Below are 21,987 nucleotides of genomic sequence, written 5' to 3'. Positions count from 1 at the left end.
AATGGCTTATTTAGAAAACACTTAGCATGAACTGGAAAATTCCAGCATTTAAGTATTTGCCTGTGTGGGAATGATAATATAAATAAGGATTATTTTCTTCACAGATCTATTGAAAATGGTGACTTGGTAGTCCAGCATCCATATACTGATCATAAACGGGACTTGCTGGGTAGGGGTGGCTGGTGGAGCCCAGGGGAAGGCTGCTTTCTCAAACAAGGGATTTTTTCAGGAGCAGTTGAGCCCTTACTGAATGTAGTTGTGAAAATCCTTGATGCCTGAGAGGGCCTCCAGTGAAAGAACAGGATGTCTCAAAATTCTTTCAATTTCAGCAATGGCATCTTCAAAAGCTTTGAAGCGCATGTCACAGCTGGACATTTGTCCTCCTTTATCTTCGAGCTTTGCAGCAAACCTCATTAAGCCCTGAACAGTCTGAGCAAGGGCAGTAATTTCAGTGTCCCACTGATCAAAACAAAGATGACACTGTTGGCAAGAGGGAAAGTCTTTCTCAAAGCCGCGGCTGCATTGGTCACAGAACCGACCAGTGATGCCAGTGCGGCAGTTACATGCGCCAGTGGCTTTGTCACACTTGGGCTGGTTGGTTCCCTTTGGGTTGCAGCTACATGCTGCAAGAAAAGGACAGCAAGTTACAGTCAGTTTTCATGGGATTAAGGCACGCAAAAGGTACAATAGTGCATTTCAAGACAATAAAAGCAAACTGGTGTTTGAGTTAGAGCAAAACGGACTGCCTGGTTAATAGCTTTTCTACATCTCTGACTTCCATGGTCTCATCAAAACCATAGAAGAAGCAATATAGATAAATAATATGATCAGTTTTATCCATCTCATACACAGAAATGTATGAAAGCCTGCTTCTCTAGATGTATGTCCCATCTCCCCTATGAATATAAAAGGAAACATATCTTTCGAGGCAATTTCTAATCCAATTCTCCCCACTTAGTAATACTTACAAATACAATGCATCTGGGGATTGCCGAAGTAATTTTCTTCACATTCGTCACAATATCTTCCGCTGTAGCCTATCTTACATGGACACTGACCTGTAAACTGTAAAGACAGTTAGGATTAAGTAACTTCCTGCAGAGTCCTGTGACTGGATATACATTATTTACTGGATTTCTCTTTCTCCCTGTGACCTATGTCATATAGCTGGATGGGGACTGCAGTGACACTGCTTGCACACGGTCTTTCAACACCGTGGTTTATACAGTATTGGCTTTCCCATCTTCCTCCTGAAGATGTAAAAACAAAACGGGACTTCAAGAGGCAACTTTACTAATATGAAAGATTTTGTATGCTCCAGTCTACAGACTCTCTTTGAGAACTCATCCTCTGACTCTGATCTGAGAGAGGATTCTTCCCCTTTCCCAAACAAATTAATTTCTTATTTTTGCTGGAGCAAAGTACTCATCTTAACATTTAAACTTTTAGCTACATGATATACTAACTACAACTGAAAACCTTGAGGATACACTATGCACATTGGCCTAGAAAATTTATTTTGGAATTCAGCTGTTAAATTAAACTGCAAGGAATTGCAGTTCTGATAACTGGTACAGCTCAGAAAAGCAGTAGTAGTTCTTTGAGGTTAAGAATTAAATTTACTAGGAAAAAGAATAAATCCACTAAATAAACTGGAACAAACAGAAACCATATTGAAAGAAAAATGTGAAAGCACATCAGCAAGAGTTTGGGACAAGATTCTGGTGCTCTGAAGTCAATAGCAAAATTGCTGTTGACTCCATGGGACCATAATTTTACCTCTCTGTTCTGAAAAGCTGTTTATTTTTTCTACATTCTAGCCCTAAAAAGTGCACAGGTATTAAAGACGAGAAAAGGTACTCTGGAAGCCTGATAGATGCATGATTAATATAATGGGCACAGCTGCTACTTAATGAAAAAAAACACTTAAAAAATACTCATAAGACTTTTGGGTCCAAGCCTGGATTGCCTACACACGGAAAGTTCTTCCAAGGCATTTTTCCGGTATGTGGTATTTTCTTAAAAAGTATTTCTAAGATCCACTTGACAAAGAAACACACAGGGGAAGAGAAATTGCTTACAAGCACAGCAACCTTATCTGAACAGCACATTTGACACAATAACTCAAAGTAGGATTGCACCGATTACAAACTTGCAAAAACTTTGTTTTCAGGAAGAAGGGCAAAAAAAATTCCTAGTTTATAAGAGGGACCCCACCATGACATGGCAAAACACCAACCCCCAAGTCCCCAGAATGTAGTTTTCTTGCCTGGTTGCACTGATTATTTAGGGAGTTTTTTGGATCACAGTCACAGCTCTGACATCCTTTTCCACTAGCCAGGTTCCAGTAGCCAGAGGTACACTGGTCACATGTCGTGCCCACCACGTTGGGTAGGCAAGGGCAAGCTCCGGTGGCTGGGTCACACAGACAGACTGCGTCCCCGCCTGGGCACATGGCAGGGTGAACACCTACCGCATTGCACATGCACCCTGGAAAAAGAAGGACAATTACTACAGCAGATGGTAATATAGACAGTTGATGGACAATCAGACCTGTACACAAAGCCCATGCTGCAGATTTACTTCTAGTAATCTTGTACACATTTTTAATCTCATACAGTTTATCTTTCCATAATAGTATATATATTGCTTTAAGCGAACTTACAGGGAACATTCAGTATTTTTAATATAGGCACAAAAATGAAGGTGTAGTGAATTTTGAATGTTATTAGAATGAAATATTAAATATGCTGTGTAGGGAGAAGCTGATTTATGGTAGGCAATATCCAGTGTGGGAAAGCCCACACCAAGTAAACCAAGTAAGATAAGAAACTTTCCTTCTGAGAAGCCAAAAGTTCTTGTTTTAACTCTTTCTAACGGACATTATCTGAGAATGAATAAGGAATGGTCTTAAACTATATGTTAGAGACTTTCAGAAAAAGAGTTTATCAAAAATGTCTATAACTGCTTGGCCTGTAGAAATTAGACCCTCAATCAGGCACATATGTGAAAATAGTCTTTGAGAAACGTTGAGAAGAAACTTATGCCTTGCTTTTTCTTACACTTGTGCCTTTCTGTTAAAAGTGCTGGGTTATTAACAGTGTCCTCATGGAGTCTATTAAATTGCCTGAACAGTCTCATTCTAGCCACTTAATGGAAACAACTGAGAAGGCAGAGAGCTCAGCAAGGGATCATCTTGGTAACCGAGCATTCCTTAGCTGGCATCAGCCAGCAACATGTTTAAACAACGATCTTTGATTCGTTTAGTTGTGATTCCTTCCTAAATGGGGTGAATGCACTTTTATTTTTCTAACAGAGAGTGCTGATTTAATTTCACAAATGAGTATTTCTAGGAGTGATATTCAGTATGAGATTTAGTGAGGCCTGGATGATAAAGAATTTGATAGATGCCATATTAGCAGTTACTTGTATTGCTGGATAGAAATTTGTTCAGTATTCTCAAATATCTCTCCATTGATCAGCTTTAGTTTTACTGTCCCATCCAGGCTTAACCTCTCCCTGTAGCCTAATTTCTTTAAAACTTTTCTTCATGGTAAAACACATTTACAGTGCTGCTGCTTACTTACTTTGACAGTTTTGATTGAGGGCTGAGCCAAAATACCCTGGTTTGCAGAATTCACAGTTTGCTCCATGGGTGTTGTGTAAGCACTTGGTGCATTCCCCGGTGATTCGGTTACAGGACTCTGGGTCTGTCACATCAATATTGTCATTACAGGAACATGGAGCACAGTCAAGCCCGTGGCTGCCTGGGATTTTGTAGAACCCACTAGGACACTCATCACACTGATTGCCTGTCGAGGAGGAAGGTAAAAATATTTGTTGGCTGATGGGAATTCATGTCAAATGTGTAATTTCCACATGTAATACTGTTAAAAGATTCAAACTGTCTGTTCAAATGCACATTGCCAATGGGAAATATCCACCTGTTTGAGACTGTTGCCCTTTATTCCTACATTCAGTTTAAATTACATTTCCCACATTCAAATCTGTTGGAAACTCTCCTCATCCCAAGTCATTTTTACCAAGAAAGTCCTTTCAGTAGAATTAAATAAGTACACCCTCACACCACAGCTCCAAACATCTTTTTCCAGCAAAGTCCTTTCAATGTAGTAGTCAGGATTGACTGTGTTTGCAGGATTTTCCCTGGGGCCTTCACCCCAACAATGTCATGGGAAGGTGTGGGGTGCCCTTTCCCAGAGCTCAACAGAACCGCCCTCCTTTCCATAACCTGGTGGAGGACCCTCAGGAGATCAGACAAGCTCTGGGATGCTCTGTCCTTGCTTGCTGCCATTGTAATTACTTCTGCATGCCATCCCAGTTCCTGTCCTGATTGGGGTGCTACGTCTGCCTCTCAGAAACCTTTCTGGGCAGACTGGTGTCACTGAGACTCCATCCACTGGCTCATCCTCAACGAAGGACTATCTGTTCCTCTGCTGTGATCCCCAGGACCAGTGCTTTTCACGGACTACAAGAAAGTCAGCTCAGTGTCACAGAGGTGACCAAAAGTTTTGCTGGGAAGGAGCAGGGGGAAGAAAGTCCAGAGCTGAGGATCACAGTGGTTTGCAAGGATGGAAGTCCCTTGGGTAAGTACCAGCAAAGAACATTTTTGCCTTACAGCAATTACTCAAGCTAAACTGCTCTTGACTTATATAGATGACAGCATTGGTTTAGTTTTTGGCGGTGTTCCCATTAGGGCTTGCATCCATCACTGGAGATCCTTCTAATGCCCAGAGGAAGAAAAATATTTTTAGTTTTTCCTGGAGAAATTCAAGCTAAGTCAATGAGAGCTTATAAAGCATGGTGTCAGTTTACTACAAAAATAACTGCGTTTGAGGCAACTGAGAATGGAAACGTCATTTCTAAAGTGAACATTTGAATGGTGAAACAGCCAGTTTTGGGCATAACATAAAAGCCAGATTCTACTATATGAAGAGGAATTATCTCTGGTTAGGAAATCCTATTGGCTTTTTTTGGTACCTTCTTCTTTCTGATTTGTGCTTCCAACACTTGTTTTCCAGAAGTAAGGAGCAACTGCAGTTCTCCCCGGGGGCGTCTCCACCAGGATAGGGTAGTGCCCCAGAAAGAAGGAGGTTTTCAGAGAGTGTCATCAGATTAATTAATGGCTTTGCTTTATCCACTAATTGTACAATTCCCACTCTTCTCGATCAGGACTTCCCCATCCATATGGGTGTTAACTTCTCTTATCTACTTTATTGCCATTATCTCACTTGACATTACTGAACAGGGGGTGGGTGGAAAGTGGTCATTTTTATCTCCTACAGTAATTTTAATATAATCAAACACAGTCCTTGTTTTGCTTCGTACCTGAATATCCCTCGAGACAATTGCAGACAAGTTGTGCAGTCTGGGAGTGCTGGTAACAGGAACGTGCAAAGTAGTTATTACTTGTAGGTGTCCCAGGGCACATGCATGGGCGGCAGGGTTCTCCATTCAGTGTGTTTCCATAATAGCCATCCACACACCTGTAAAAGCAGCCAACACAAAGCAGCAGGAATTGTCAAATGCTCCTTTCAGTGCCTGCAGGCGAATCAGTTTATATGTATGTGTAACTAATTTAACATTCCAAGTCATTGTAATGCTATCTCCGTTAATGGGTACAGATATATTTAGCTTCAAATGTGCTCTCAATTGGAAAATCAGAGCTGCATTCCCAAAATCTGGAGTAAAAAGAAAAACCGTTTTCTTTTCAAGGAACATTTCTGAAGACTTTCATTTACTCTAGAACAATTTTAATCTAAAGAGTAATATATATATTCTGTATAATCTAGTCTGTATACAAATCTAAATGATAATTTATATATGTGATATATCACACATGGTCTGCATAAACAGCTAAAATCTGCCATTTAAAAATTCTGTATATTCACGTATCACCACATCTATTCACCTATTTCCATATGTACACACAGAGAGTGGTTGGCATGATGTAAGCAAGTCCTGACATGGGTGAAAAATCAACCATTCATTGAGAGCACTCAGACAATATTGGGTATTTCAGACACAGCATATGTATTGAAATCAACCATGTCCTGCCTGACACATTCTGTAAACTTGGTGTGACAGCTATTTTAAGACGGTGGTGGCTGTACTGTTACCCAGACAGGCAGGGGGCTTTGGAGCCTCCTTGGGGGTTCATCCACTCCTAACACCTTGCACATCTTTGCTGCCTCCATGTCTCAGCCCCTGTGGACCCACAGCTGTGGCAACGCAGCAGCTTCTGAAGCATCGTCAGTCTTTGATCTGCTTTACTATGGCAAATGGGAACACAATTCTATATATGTATACAAGCCAGGATAAAAGCCTTGGATATTCGATTATCCTCGCCCTGAGGTCTGGAGCTCCTGCAGAGGTGCAGGGCAACAATTAGTTCAGTCTCCCATTTTTAATCTATTTGCCACCTAGAAGCACAATATCCAAAGCCTGTATTGTCCAAAAGTGCTGCAAGAAAAGCTCAATAGGTTTCACGGGGAAATCCTTTTAAAAGTGAATGACAAGGCACAATGCAGCCAAAGTAAAGAAAGATAATGGATTTAATTCTAACATCCATGTTGAACTCTGATACTGCTGCCAGTGTACAGGATAAAATAGAGGACCACTGTTTTGAATGTTGCTGGAACATGTGAGAAAAGTCATTTGCTGGTCATATGGAAATAGTACGAACCAGCAAACAGAGCATATTTATTTAAGCTCCTCAGAGATAATTGCAGGTATTAAAACGAGCATTTAGCACAAGGTTAGCCTCTAGGAAATTTAAAAGCTGGCAGGAGTCAGTGTATTTCATATGCAGCTCTTTCCACATGTTTCCAAGCACACGGTGCTGTGGCACTCATGTCTCAAATGTCTTCTTGCAGGGAGCCCACTGGGATGCTGAGCATGTGCCACATCTGCAGTCTTCCCACAGGTGTTAACATGCCCCTTCCCACACACATTTAGTGTGGGAAGTTATAATATGTTTTAACAAATAGTTACCTGCTATTCAGCAGTGAGGCCCAGTTTAACTCTGGGTTTAGACGTGTTTTTCCAATTAAGGCCATTGATGCATTCATGGGGATGTAGGTGGGTCCCCAGCTACACACAAGTTTCAGAGAGCATCAGTGTTTGGGTGAGCTTTGCAGTACTGCCCATAAACTTACCTTTCACAGTGGCTTCCCGTGGTAAACCCACGGCAGTTCAGGCACGCTCCAGTCACTGGATCACAAAGCTCTGCGTAGCCATGGCATCGGCAAGGGCGGCAATAGGGAAATCCAAAATACCCAGCTAGACATCGGTTGCAGCGCTGACCATCAACCTCCTGGCGGCAAGAGCACTGCCCTGTCACCTGGTCGCACAGCGTGCTCAGTGAGCCTTGTGGGTGGCATTCACATGCTGCAAAACACCGAAAGCAAAGCAGCATCCTGAATGTATTCCCACCAGCCTCGTTCATCACTGTCACTGCTCAAAGGCAGCGCAAGTAGTGGGCAAATTTATTATTTGTGGAAGCATTTTTTATATTGGATTTTTTTTTTATATGTGAATCCATAATCATGAGTTCATAAAATCCATAATCATGGATTCAAAGCCCTAAAAAGTTGGGTTATGCATGAAGAGCCAGATACTGGTACTGGTGCTGGCTGCCAAGTACTCACCATAGCAGCCGTGGAAGCCGAAGCCGTAGCTGCCAGCTGAGCAGGTGTCGCAGCAGCGTCCCACGACATTGGCCTTGCACTGACACTGCCCCCCCAGTTTACTGCAGCTGGTGTTCAGCGACCCTTGGGGATTGCACTTACATGCTGCCAATGGGAAAGAAAATCAAAACTTTACAGCACTCAGAAAAGTAGGAAAATTACTGCTTTGGCCACCTGGTAAAGCTGCATCTTATTGAAATGATTTCCAGAAAACACACCAGCACTGGCATGGTCCCTGTCACACTGCTTCATGAAGCTTATCAGGTATGATGGTCTCTGAGACCCACGCAACCAAAAGGTATCTGCAGCACACTTAGGGTTCAGTGGGCCATATCCTGCACATCCATACATACCACATGTTGATTGTCTTTACTTACCTACACCACCACAGGCTGAGAGCTCTCAGTTAACATATCCTTCAAACTCACAAACCAGTAACTGAAGAGCTGCCTGCGCAGACTGCTCCTTACCGGCTGCACCATTGTGAATTCGGGCTGACATGCTCACTATGAGCCGTGCACATGCTTCGGGCAGGACATGAGGACCAACTTCTGATGCAATTTCAATACAGTGATATTTCTGGTACTCATCTATATCCTTTTCACTGCATAAGTTCTCCACGGAGCTGATTCTGGGAATAAGTCCAAGCTTTGGCATTAAGAGGGAAAAGAAAATACATTTGCTTAGATATACTGAAAACCAGAATTTTCCACATTCTCTTACTACGCTCTGCATTGCAAGGACAGAGGCCCGAAGCACTGCATTTCCAAATCAGCTGTTGTGCTGATCATCTAAATTCGCATTTATTCTGAAGGTCTAGACATTCCCCGAGTTCTTCTAATAAAAGAGACTGCGTATTAAAAAGTCAGACTATAATAAGACCTCACATACATGTTCAGAGGTGGTTTTTGCTTCTAAGAGGTGCCGTGTTGATGACTGCAAAAGCAGTATCTGGCCAATACTTTTCTTGTATTACTGAGATAGATAGAGAAAAATCAGCTGAAGGCTCTATGTCCAAGTATGGCCAGCCGTTGTCAGCCCCAGTTTTACAGAAGTGATTAGAGGAATGGACTTAAAAATATTTTTCTCAAGAGAAGGACCCAAAACTAACACCCAGTTCCTAACTTGGTGGGAACTTGGGAAATGTCTGTACCCAAAGCCCGAGAAAGTACAAGAACTAATTCTACTTTCGCAATGTCATCTCTAAATATATCCATGATTTTTTAATCAGATTCAGACAAATTACAGAGATTTTAAAATAAACCTAAGTGATTAAGAATTGCATGAATTTATATCCCTAAACACAGCACCTTGTCAGCATATGTGGAGTGTGCTCATAACAAATGAGCAACATGTAGAGAGATACATGCTCTGACTATTAACATGTGCAACAGGTATGACTTAATGAGCTATTATGGTATTTCTCCATGAAAATTAAAACAGAAACAATTCTGGTTTTCCATGCAAAATCATGCAAACACAGTGCCAACAGAGGTAACCAGAAGCACATTCCCCTGAATTTTTATTAAAACACACTATAAATGGTTTTACACTATTTTGAGTAAGTCTGTGTAAAAAAAATAATCATACTAGTATAAATAATAAAATCAATCAATAATAAAACCAAAGGAATCGTGACAGAACTACTCACTGAGTCAATTAAGATGAATGATTTTGTCTTTGGGTCAGAGGGCTGAGAAAAATACACATCCACAGAATATTCTGTTCCTGGCTCCAGGCAGACTGGAGTTTGCAGAAGTGCAATCCTGTTCAGCAGAAATAAAGCACAGTTATGGCAAGGAGCTGGGACAAGGCAAGTTTGCTGGATGTTGTGACTGTTACTTCCCTTCTGTGCCTGTATCCTAACACCTGCAGCTCCAAGCAAGCCCTGCTGCTGTGAGGAGCACAGCCAGCCTTGCTGCTGGCAGGCTTTGGGAAGGCTTCATGACTTCTGCCTGGATGATTCACCAAGTGCAATTTAAACCTGGTGACATTAAACTGAAAATGGCAGGTTTTACTACTTCAAGCAAAGGAATTTGCAACTCACTGTTCCCATTTGTCCTTTCCTCTCCCTGTTTGATCAAGACTTCTGTCACATCCTCTTTTTTACATAGGTTCAAACTAAAAATAGGCTAGAACAGTGACTTTAACTCAATATTTCCTTTCTATACTGAAATAGCTGCAGTTGGATCTTTGTCAAATCAGCGACTAACCCCAGCAGGATCTCAGGCTGCTCTCTTGGCTTGGGCAAACCATTGTCAGGCTGAGGACTGGAGCATCAGACTCTTCCGTAGAGTCTACATGGTCTTGTGGTGTGACAGCAACAGGAAAGACCACACATGTGTTTCTAATATTCCCACTTTCCCACACATTTATTGCTCTGCAATGCTTCAGTAAAAAAATCGTACACAGAAAGGACAGGAATAGTCAGACCTCTTTGTAGCTGGGAGAGGCAGCACATGTGGATCCTGTGAGAGGCCCTTGTTTTTACAGCGTTGACTTGACAAAATACCAGTGGGCCGGATGGCAACACTTGCTAGCCAGTCTTCCAAGGACTATAAATAAAAGATACAAATTATGGTCATTTTTCATATCTGGAAAACCCACTTTCTTTTTGTCAATGTTAATGAAGCCATCTGCATGATTGCACACTGCAGTGACAAAACAGATTCTTTGTTCTTTACGGAAATTGGTGAAAAATGTATTGTATTTGCAAAAACTAATTGAAGAGCAAAGATGGAAATAGGACCTCAGCTGGTCCAAATGGAAACAGCTCTGTTAAAGTCATTGGAGTTGTTTCCTTTCTTAGCATGGTCTTGTCCCAGTGATATCCTTCATTATCTGCCTCCTGTCACGTCTAATAAAGAATAATAAACATAATAAACATAAAAGACATTGTAACAGAAGTCTTTAAAATTCAACTGTTTACTCTACCCCTCAGAGGGAAAAAAATTCATCAAACAAGCCCACTGCAAAATTGTTCTCGTGTTTTAGATACTGGGAGTGTTGTTTGCCTCAGAATTACAGTAAGAGAACAGAACAGAACACAATAGACAGAAGGAGGATCTCGAGTAGTGGAATTGTCCCAGGCTGCTGCAAAGCAAAAGAGCAAGGCATGTACAAACACTGGTACCGATAAAACACTTGCTTTTGAAGGCATGGGTGCAAACTTGGGTTTAACCAGATTTGGGTTAACAGATTTCCCTAGACATGTCTTTATCATTGAGAAATTTTCCAGGCAAAAAAATTTGTATTTTGGTTATTTTCCTACAATTTTCATGTCTCATAGGCCAGCTGGAGCAGCTGGGGGGCTGGGTGTCTGCTAAAGCCCTGAACAAATATCTGCTCAGATCACTCCTGCCTGTGCACATTTTCCTGGCCACAAAATACCAGCTAGAAATACAAAATGCTCATCTAAAAGGAGCTGCATTTTGCATGCATCTGATTTGTGAACAAAAGTCCAATCCAAGCAAAGGTACCAAAAGAGCAACTACAGAAAATGAAATCTTGCTTGATACTTAGAAAACACTTGTAGTGCTGAGTTTTCAGATTTGAGTGGAAAGCGTTAAGGGGACCAGTGGAGAGCATTTTATTTGGTTGACAGGGATGAAAGGCAAACAGTTTTAAATTCAAATTTATATTTAAATATAAAGAGTGTGACAAGATGCTGCATCACACTATTGTTCTACTATTGACAAAATAGGCCCTGCATATATCATGACATCATGAGACACACAAGACATCACAACTACCTCAGGCTCATAACGAATTGTGATATCAAAGTCCATAGCAAAGGGAACATTGTTGATAGCAAAGCTCAACCCAGCTCCGCTGGGAACACGGGCGAAGCCAGGTCCCGTCCATGTGACAGACCGATTGGCACTGGGCTGCCTGAAAACCACCAACACAGCCGAGTCCTGTCCAAACTGCACCACACCCTGCAAAGATATATTCACATTTTCAACAACACACAGAGTCAAATTACGAAAAAATGAACTCAGAACAAAAGAAAGAAGAGTTTTTGTTCTTTACTTATTTCAGCCATCTGTCAGGCTCATTTTCTGAAAAAGCTTGAGACTAACAATCTAAGAACTCTCCCAAATGTAGGATGTTTAGATATAAAGAAAAGCTTTCTATAGCTTTGCAACAACAGCAACAAAAGCAACTAGAATAATCCGTCCATTTCTGTATATTTGGCATCTCCGAGCATTCACATAGCAAACCTTAAAGAGATTAAGCTTGATTTCATAAGTGGTTGGACTTCTCAATATAAGCTGAATAAATAAATATCAATGCTTACAATTACAAAGCTGACAGCATTTAAATGCAGTAGGTATCATGTTAAGAATGGAAAATGTTGGAAATGTTTCGTGACAAACAAGAAAAATATTTTGCCTTTTATGTGCACTCTTCTCTTCTAAACAGTTCATTGAACCTGAGCCTACAGTGGCACAGGACACAGCAGAGCAAATCTGTCAGTGTGAATTACAAAATGCCAGGGCCCAACTGCATACCAAAAAAGTGGATTTAGTTTGCATCAGGATTGTAGTGTCTGGGACTACAAATCCCACATGCTCAGAAATTTCCCTGCCCTCTGTTGCAAAATAAGATTTTAGTATTTGATGGAATCTTAAGTAACTACTCAAGTACCAGTTTACCTGTTCCAGTCCCAATTTTCTTACACTTCGTTTCTTGCTCCTGTTTAACACAATCTTTCCATTTTCAACTGTGAACTCATAGCCTTGCTTCTGGAAGTAGATGTCACACCTTGGAAGAGTGCTTGGTTTAACCTATGAAGTAATGAGAGAGGGGCAGTACTGTCTCAACAGTTATGAAGGGTAGGTAAGCAGCTAAATTAAAATCCACACTCTTCAAATAAGCTCTGTTCTCTGCTGGATGAAACTAAACTATGGCCCAGCAGCTGCTGAAAACCCCTTTTCCTCATTCCTTTTAACTTGCACTTCCTCTCACAAGCTATGTCCCAGACATCTGTTTTCCATTTAATTATTGGACTTTAGGATGATTACTGGTTGTGATTATAGCTAAATATTTGTGGATGTGACCTGCAAATAAACATTTTTTTATTATTCCTTTTCTATAGCTTCTGGACAACAGATTGGAGAAGAAATGTTAATAAAAACATAGGCAGTGGAAGGGATGTATTCCAGACTTGTAGTCTGCATGGGGAACAACCACCCCCATGTTGAGAGGAGAAAGTAAATAAATAAATTATTTTTTCTGAAAACAGTACAGATGCCAAATTCTTGAGGAAATTGGGCTACAATCAGTGCCATTATATAAGTCAGCAGGAATGAGTCAAATGGAGCAGAGGGGAATTTGATTCTTCCCCTGTTGGAGATTCCTAGAAATATCAAAATTCATGATAGCTGTTGGCAGCTCACTTTCCTCTAATTTAAATAATTAAATTGATTTCTTTAATTCATGGTAGACCAGCCGACATTTCAGGAGCAGCAAGGACAGCTTTGCAGGATACACCATGCTGTAGCGCCTTGGTAACAGCCACAGTTATGGAATAGTCCATGAAAAACAAGGATGAACTGAGGACTTGGACGGTCACGAGACTTGCTTTGTATGTCCCTGATAAAAAACCCACCCCGGCTGCTCACTGGGCAAGGGCTCTTCTCCTCAGCCTCAGGTCTTTTGCTGCCATGGATCCCCTCTCAGTACAACACCTAAAAAGCCAACTACGTACCAAAGGTGCAGAGCCAGAAAGGAGCTTTGCATGCTCAGCTTCATAAATGTAATAATCCAGGGGTAAAAAGAAGTAGCCAGGTGCTGGCTCATTACACTGGCGGCCCACAATGTTGGGAAGACAATGGCACTGACCATCCTTTGGTGAGCACCTGGGGTAAGAGTTGGAAAAGGGAGGATGTTAGAGTGCAGTATGGCTGGATCCTCACAGCACAAGAGCAGCTCAGCTCTACCTTTTTTACAGTTTTGCTTCGTTTCTTCCGTTGTCAGATTGCTTCCCCTACTAAATTTCTTCCTACCACCCACCCCTCTATTTCTGATGCTGGACTTATTCAATGCTACTTTTTCATTGCTTAGGAGACATGACCTGCTTTGACTTTCTCTGTCCATTCCATACCTAAAGCACAGATCCTTTTGTCTCCTGAGCACCCGTTGCTATCTATTCTTGTATCCATTTCTTGTATCTGTTTCTATATCTATTACTGTACATAATACTATTCTGAAGCACTTCAGTTTTGGAGGCAGGACATGAGATCAGAAGGACCTGATATTTGATGCAATATGGTAGCTTCCATATACTTACACTCTTATCTAACATGTCAGATGATTACTAGCTTTGATTTATCTGCTCACAAGGAACTGCTTTGCAGCATTGGACTATGCGCTCCTACGTCTGAAGTCCAACAGCAGTAGTGAAGACCCCTGCCTAGGAGACTTCTGGAGGAGTCCAACCAAGCGTGCTTCTAAAATTATATATTTTGAATATGAACCACTACATCAGAAAAGATTAGGATACTTCCAGCTTTTAAAGTAGATGTAGGGAGGTAAGTTCACTTCTAATTTACTTCTAATTTCTATCAATATTAGGGCCTCTGGTTCTCTCAAGCTGTATAGTTTATATTTTATATTAAACAAATCTTGTCTCTAGCTGATTCAAAGTTGGCTTCAGGGAAAAAAGTAAATCTCCTTTAAAATCCCAAATGGATTTCTAAGACCCCAACCCAACTTTGCAGTATTTGTACGTGATGAAATTACATCTGCAGTCTTTTTTGCCATTTGTACTGAGACTCTATTAACCTAACTAGAAAATCCAGCAGTTTATAAATGTTAAAAACAAGAAAGAAAGAAGTTGAAGAACATTAACTTACAAGTTACTGCGAGATCCACCAATATCACAGTCGCATGGAGAACAGCCATACAAGCTGCTGCCAAGACCCCAGTATCCCACCTGGGTTAAAAAAGTGAAAGATTTTTTATGGCAAAAATTAACTACGTAAAGCACAATGGAACTTATTCCCTAGGGTGAATGATGCTCAGGAGCACTACTGTGCTGCTGCCTGGGCTTGGCCATGGGAGATTGCTTCTCTTACTATATTGCATAGGTGCTCAGCCAGTGCAAGAAGAGACAGATATTTACCTATTTCTGCAAGCAAGTTGCTCTGTGAACAGTAAAGGTGGCCTGAGGACAGGATTTTGCATTTCCTTTCCTTCCTGGGAGTGCTCCTCCTAGTGCAATTTGCACAAATGTTTGCATGCAGTAAAGGAGAAATGGATGTGTCAATGCAAAATGGGAGCATGCAGCTGTAAAATTATTTTGAATTTTGATCAATTTTTTATTTTTCTGGCAATGAAAAGGTGAGAGATGGACAAGGGGGCCTCTAAAACCACATAGAGAAGTAGTAACAGAAACTGAGTACGTACAAGGCATTTTTCACAGCGTCGCCCCGTGGCAAACTGCTGGCAGAGGCATTCTCCGGTGGCAGGATCACATATGGAGAAAGGCAAACTGCCAGAGGGATGACAGTTACAGGCTGCAGGGAGAGAAATCTGTGGTTATTTCTGCAGGCCCCAGTGATGGCAGCAGGATTGGCATTTGCTTTAGATGTGGCATCAGCATGACAGGCAGCCTATGTCCTCTGGGTGGATGCTATGTAATGTGCCCTGGCAGCCTGCAGCCCCCAAGCTGCCACCAGGGAATGGACCATGTACCCAGCAGGGACCCTCTCCAGGGGAGCAGGGGCACTGGCAAAGTCTGGTGCAGTGTTCTGCCATGTGCTGTGCATTGATCCGCACTGCACAGTCCTTGCATGTTGCTGAGTACCATGTGGTGGGCAGCATGTGCTCATAAACCCAGTATGCCTGCATAGGGGCAGAATGTGTTTTTCAGCGAGCCTTGCTCTGACAAACAGCTGTCTGGAAGCTCTCCTGGCAAGGCAGCAGCTCCTGCCATCTCAATGCTGCACCAGTGGCAGAGTCTGAGTATCTGTAATAGCAGTTCCTGGGACCCCTTCTGTGGCTTTTCTTTAACCCTTGTGCTGACTTTGATGCTGAAATAATTTTCATGCCTTTTAAACTCCTTTTCCTATTAGATGGCATATTTCATAATACTCCTATTAAAAACAGACCGATGTATTATAACATACTATGTATTCTGCAAGTGATTTTGTATCTTTTCCATCTCAAATGCTGTACCAGATATATTAAATTACATTATAGCAGGCAACTGGGTATTTCATGAAGCAGGTACTATCTGTGCATTCAATTATCTCCGTCTTTTAAAAATGCTTTGGAAAGAAGAATAAAAGATGTGGTTTACGTACGCTGACAGCCCAGAGGGTCACTGCTGCTCAGCCCATAGTAGTTCGCCCTGCACTTGTCACAGCGGACACCCTCCACATTCTCCTTGCAAGGGCACTGACCTGCGACCATTCCCAGAGCAGGATCTGTGTGGCTCTCGCACATGCCGTTGTGCAATGTACCTTCTAGGTCACAGTTGCAGGCTACAGGCATGGTCAAGGAGACATATAAAAAGCACATTTAGATATAAGCATGAAAACAGAATTACAGAGCTGCCAGTAGGCACTAATGCAGGATTCTTGTAAAGATTAGAGACATTGATCCATGCTGGCTGTGTTGTATGCTTAACACTTAAGGCACAGCAGCTGATAAGAAATATTATGAGAATGTTTCTGAGATCTGCTTTTTCTCTGGAGGAGAGTTGCAGTGTTCACTTTGGTAGGAATACACCTTTTGCTTTGTGTACAAACAGGCATCACTCATCCACTCCCTACCCTCTCCAGAGTATCTGGGGAGGAGGGGGCCTCCACACTTCTGGGGATGCTCTCATGAAAGATGTAGGGTTGCAGAGGTACCACACATAAGCCACCTCTCCGTAGCTGGTCTGAGTTGGCCATGACTGAATTATTTACTGGAAGCAATGGATTCAGCATGGGACAATGCCTTTGTGATGCACTCCATTTTTTCCTAAGGCACTATCCATTTCTCACAGCTGAGCAGACATCTACCACACTACTCCCCATGGTAATCACCTCTTAACTTCTTAAATACTTTTCCTGCCAATCAATTATTGCAATTAAATTATACACTGAACATTTTTCCCATACTACGTCAATACTGAATTTAGCTCATCTTTCAGAATAAGGGCTTTTTTTGCCTGAAAGACTATTTCCCTTGCCAATGGCAGGCATCTAGCAAGACTTATTATTCCTCCCGTATTTCTGCACCTTTTCTGTAATCCCTGAAATCCCTGTAATCACAGAACCAACAGCACTACTGCTATTCATATTTATATTGATGTTGTTCAAGAAAGATGATAGCCTTGCTGTATTTTTTAGCTCAGTTTAACAATGAGCTGGAATATGCAGCTCTTTTCACAAGGTCGTTAAAGGATGTTGTCGTATAGCAACTTTGTAAGTAATTTTGGATGTTATAGGTTTGATAATATTTTTAGAATCATGTGAATATTTAAGCATGGGGATGCTATAGGGCTCAGAGCAAAGAGAACCAGAACCTGCCTGTTTTGAGTCATTTTTAGAGGAGCTAAAAAAAGGGAAGCTTACGGAGGCATGCCTGAGGGTCTGAGATGACTTTGAGTGGATCCTGGTAAAAGAAAGGTTTGCACTTGTCACAGTGTTGCCCTATAGTGTTGTCCTGACAGTCTTCACAAACACCACCGCTGACTCCACCACTGGCCTGGTACACGGCCATGTCGAAGTGGCATCTGGCAGAGTGGCCATTGCAGTTACACCCTGAAACCAAAACAAACAGTGAGGCATTTTGCATCATGACTCCAGTTGTTGTTGTTTTGCCATCATTTCTGCCTACCATTAACACAGGATTACTTGTACCTGTATGATTTCAGTGTCCCAGCAGATTATGGCCTCTCAAGCCTTGTGCTTTATGGCTTTGGGGGAATATTGAAGACTCATGGCAGAACTGGGCCCTACACTTGGAAGAGTGTTCATGCAGGTGAGTGTGCCTGATACGCAGTGGGGAACACTGCTCCATTGAATAAAGGTTGAGCTGAAAATTTGTTGCGGATCCTAATATATTATTCTTGTATATCCCACTTTATTCATTATTGCGGAAATAAATAATTTACCCTTGTCTAAACTCTCATTCACAAGAAAGACCTTATGCATACCAATGAATGATCCTTCTTGTATTAGTTGCTTTTTCCTTTCTTTATTGTCTTTTCCTTCTGATGAGAAACAAGAACATGAAACAGCTCTCCTTCTTGTAGGGCAGCACAGCATAGATGGATACAGGAATCCTTCTCTTTTTCTAGATAAGGCATGGAAATGTCTCCACCCTAGAAGCCCAGCCATCCCATTATGCATTGAGCCAGGACTGTGCTACACTCCCCTCCTCTCCAGCTATTAAAAGGGAAGATAATATATTTGAGTTACTTTTGCAAGCACTATGTTGTGTCCCTTCAGCTGGCCTCCAGGGAGCATCATTGTAGAAATCTTTACATCTTTCACAAGACAAACCTTCAGTGTTGTGGTGGCAGATACATCTCCCATGGACCTACAACGTGGTGAGAACAGAGAGGAGGTAAAGTGGCAGGAAAAGCAGGGAAGGAGAAGAGATATCTGCTCGAGACATGAACAGGCACATTCAAAGCTCTTTGGCTCCCCCAGCTGACATAACTCAGTAATTTGAGTAAAAGATCTGGAGAATACCTGCAAATTTTAACTAAATAGTTTTAAAAGCACTGAGCAATGTTTAAAAAATTACTTCTAGAGATATCAAAGGAGGCTTCAAGCTTTTGAATTCTGTCTCTCTTTCCCTACATGTCTCTATATTAAGATACATATTTTCCAGGAGGAAAAAAGTCTTGTTCCCAGAGGGGAAAGAATTCACAATCGTGTTCCTGAATTTTTCAATAATCCATTTTTCATGGTTTAGCTTTGCATTATCAGCTATTCTTTGTGCCAATGCCTCCTCGCCTGCTGCAGAGAGCCTGAGCGCAGCTGGAGTGTGGAATGCACCCAACAAGTGGCCATTCAAGTGTGCACACACCACAGGCTACTTAGTACATTACATCTGCACCATTACAGCTCTGGTATTTTGCTGCTATTATCAACATGTCATGTCCCAGTTGCTTTTGAAACACCACACTAGTGCTAACAAAGAGACAGCTTCTGAGGAATCCAGCCCAGGGTTTTAAAGGAAGAAGCTGTTTTGAAACTTTTTACAATTTGGAGTTGCAAATGGTGAATCCAATGGTCATCAGAGAACTTCTTTCCTCTCCCTCAGTCCAATTCTTCCTTTCCCCAGAATATCAGGTACTTTGCCCTTGTTGGAGACAATGTTAATGACGTACCATCCCGGGCTGATGGAAAACATCTCCCCGCAGATTCTGCACGGGATCACACTGGCTGCCGTGGCCATTGCAAAAGCAGCTGCCCCGCACGACCATCTCATAGACAGCATAGTAGTACTTCTCGAGGGGATCACTGTGCCTTCTTCCAAGCAGAGCATCCCCAAGGGTATGAAGTTTAGTGAAATTGATCCTTAGGTTTGTCAGTGTAATGAGCTCTGAAAGGAAAGAAAAGAAATCGAGAGCCCAAGTTCACTTGGGAAATGAACAGTGTCAGATCTTCAACTTGGATCAGTCATCAAAGAATTCTCCATCATGAAAAAAAAACAGTGAAAATGATCTGATATTGGCCAAGACTAGAAACCCATATGGTGACAGGGTATGGACCAACTCCTGGCACACAGTTGAGTAAGAATTAGCACCCTCCTTCGTATGGCTCTGCCTGGGGCCAACTTATACTTTCCCAGTCAATGTCCTTGTGGTTTCATGTACAGCTCTGGGACTGCTCATCTCAGACGGAAAGATAGTTGAATCGCATACATGAGCTCTGCAGAGCTGTGCCCTTTGCCCTCAGGCCTAGAGAACAGGATTGGCCCATTTTATTTATTAATGTCTCCCTATGATCTGTCGGTACCTAATATTCAACATCATCGACTTACACCAGCTGAGCCTTTATCCTCTCAGTGTATAAAACAAGCAATACCAGCAAAGTATCTCTGGAGAAAACCTGTACTGTCCATACCTTGGATGTGTGGCACATATGGGTTTTCTATTCCAAAGCTGGGATCCAAACTTTTTAAAACAACCTGCAAAATAAATTAACACAGCTCTGTAGGTCATGGAAGCTATTCTTTTTGCATGTAAAGACTGTCAGCTGAGACCTATTAGTTTGCCACTTTACTGATCGCATAGAAGAAAAAGCACAAGGCTATGGCCCTGATTCAACAATTGCTCTCATCTTTTTAGCCTGTCCTTGGCTGAGCGAGGCAAAAAGATCTTTTTGTGTATTAATGTGTCAGAAGGAAGGAAAAGCAGTACTCTAGAGTGATGTAGAGACAGGACCCAACAAAGGGATCAAAGGACAGGCTCCTGCCTACAGCGCTAGAGGTTGATGGGGAGTCGAGATCTCTTATGAGGGTGACTTCACTGTGAATTTGGAAACCAAGAAAGAGCACTTGATGGTTTTGTACCAGTTGTTTTATGAATTCATTTGGATGTGAAACTTAGGGCAAAGTACAGTGCTTGTCTTTCTCTCTTACTTCAGTAAAGTCAATAAGCATTTCATGTCTCAGAACCTGTGTAAGTGGATCTGATACGGAGGAGACCTTATTTTCCAGAAAAATAGTTATGTATGATCTGAACGTATACAAACACAGATACTTGACAATACCTCGCCTTCAGTGGAAGGCTCAATGTCTGAATATCTTGAATCACAGAAGACGTCTCCCACACTTTTTGCTGGACCAGTAGATATGTTGGGAAAAGAAGCTGCACAGTCCTGTGCAAAATATCTAAACACTTTCCAGGTCTGACCAAAGTCAGTGGAGCGCTCAACCAGCATTGCTGCCGGCCGAAATGTCTGCAAGAAACATTATTTCAAGCATTACTTAACGAGGCATTGATAAGACATCCCAGAGGCTATTGCATTGACATTTCTGTTTGGGGAATGCCAGCAGCTGGCAATTAAAATTCTGGGTTTGGGAGCTTGCAGGCTCACTACAGGGCTGCTGTGCTTGCTACAGGATTCTCTGAAAAAGCTAGATTACTCATTCGAACCACTCTTTAGTAAACAGGAAGGGTAACCTTACATATAGGTACAAGATTCCTTTCTAAGCAAGGAAGCTTATCATAACAATGTAGGAATTGTGTAGAAAAAAAATTGTAACCATCTGGATCAGAATAGATATAAGTGAAAAAGCTGAACTAAATTTGAAAAGGCAACTGCTGTTCAGAGTTGTCCTAAATTTTTAGGGTTTATTTTGCAGTTCAGTTTTTTTCCGCTTTAGTTCTCAGATTTATAGAAAATAGAACCAGAAGGACCATGAATAGGAAGCTATTCAATCTATCCTCCTCCCTTAAGGCAGGATCAACTATAACTTAATCATACTTGACAGTTGTTTATCTAACCTGTTCTTACAAACCTCTAAAGACACAGCTTTCGTTACCTGTCTAAGCAATTTATTACTGTGGTCAAGTAATTAGTGTATAACTTTACGTAATACCTCTGGTAAAAGTTGTACCTTAAAAGTCAGGATAAGATGGCTGAACTGGAATAAAGTTTCTAGGTCCAATCTAATGCTGACATGATCAATACCTGAAAAGAGAATGAAAATGAAGAGCACAATACTTATAGTGGAGGAGTTGCTGAGATAGCTTTCCCGTGGGGAATTTAAAGATGCCTTTTCCAGCACAGCAGCTAGGCTCTTTAGGGCATCCCCTGTGCACAAATCCAGAGTGTGGCTGGGTGACTCTCTCAGAGACAGAGTGATGCGCTGGTGTTAGTGCCAGAAAGGCAATGGCACATGTCACTGAGACTGCAGGAGATGGTTAAAGGTCTTGTTTAGACCATTCGGACTGTAAGTGATGGTGATGGTTGAGGTTCTGGGTTTATGCCTTCCTGTGTTCGGTTAGATTTTTTAAAATCCATCCAAATAGTTTGCTTATTTTCAAAAAGGAAATGAAACTTAAAAAAAAAACATGGAGTTTTCTTAACTCTAAACAGATCTGTTAAGCTGTTCTATACTGTCAGACCTGAAATTGAGCAGAGCAGAGCTATCACACCGGGCATTTTTCAAAATTGCAGCAAGTATGGAAAAAACCCTACAATTCACACAGTCTCTGTAGAGTTGCAGGAGCTCAGCTGAAAGCCCCATCATTCACATCTGCATACAGAACCCCAGGGTTTGTGCTGACCAGACTGTGACTGAGATCTCATTGCAGAAG

The 21,987-nt window shown here is 41.7% G+C and overlaps 1 protein-coding gene across 1 annotated transcript in view; it reads right to left on the bottom strand.

The window, feature by feature from the left end:
- LAMB4 (laminin subunit beta 4) overlaps positions 1-21,987 on the bottom strand; it is a 42,337-nt gene that overhangs the window by 13,232 nt on the left and 7,118 nt on the right. Inside the window, exons 5-25 of the mRNA XM_054059007.1 lie at positions 21,285-21,358; positions 20,435-20,623; positions 19,787-19,850; positions 19,048-19,262; positions 18,128-18,248; positions 17,279-17,467; positions 16,019-16,198; positions 15,120-15,229; positions 14,567-14,646; positions 13,420-13,570; positions 11,459-11,644; positions 10,140-10,261; positions 9,358-9,472; positions 8,177-8,354; positions 7,668-7,811; positions 7,176-7,407; positions 5,347-5,504; positions 3,588-3,812; positions 2,270-2,490; positions 969-1,065; positions 248-623 (exon numbers count right to left, since the gene is read on the bottom strand). Of these exons, the coding sequence (XP_053914982.1) occupies positions 248-623; positions 969-1,065; positions 2,270-2,490; positions 3,588-3,812; positions 5,347-5,504; positions 7,176-7,407; positions 7,668-7,811; positions 8,177-8,354; positions 9,358-9,472; positions 10,140-10,261; positions 11,459-11,644; positions 13,420-13,570; positions 14,567-14,646; positions 15,120-15,229; positions 16,019-16,198; positions 17,279-17,467; positions 18,128-18,248; positions 19,048-19,262; positions 19,787-19,850; positions 20,435-20,623; positions 21,285-21,358 (3,427 nt within the window). The remainder of the gene's footprint in view (positions 1-247; positions 624-968; positions 1,066-2,269; positions 2,491-3,587; positions 3,813-5,346; positions 5,505-7,175; positions 7,408-7,667; positions 7,812-8,176; positions 8,355-9,357; positions 9,473-10,139; positions 10,262-11,458; positions 11,645-13,419; positions 13,571-14,566; positions 14,647-15,119; positions 15,230-16,018; positions 16,199-17,278; positions 17,468-18,127; positions 18,249-19,047; positions 19,263-19,786; positions 19,851-20,434; positions 20,624-21,284; positions 21,359-21,987) is intronic.

The sequence above is a fragment of the Cuculus canorus genome, chromosome 1, assembly GCF_017976375.1.
Source record: "Cuculus canorus isolate bCucCan1 chromosome 1, bCucCan1.pri, whole genome shotgun sequence".
NCBI lineage: Eukaryota > Metazoa > Chordata > Aves > Cuculiformes > Cuculidae > Cuculus > Cuculus canorus.
Note: the sequence above shows the minus strand (reverse complement) of the source record. Positions and strands in the feature narration are given on the sequence as shown.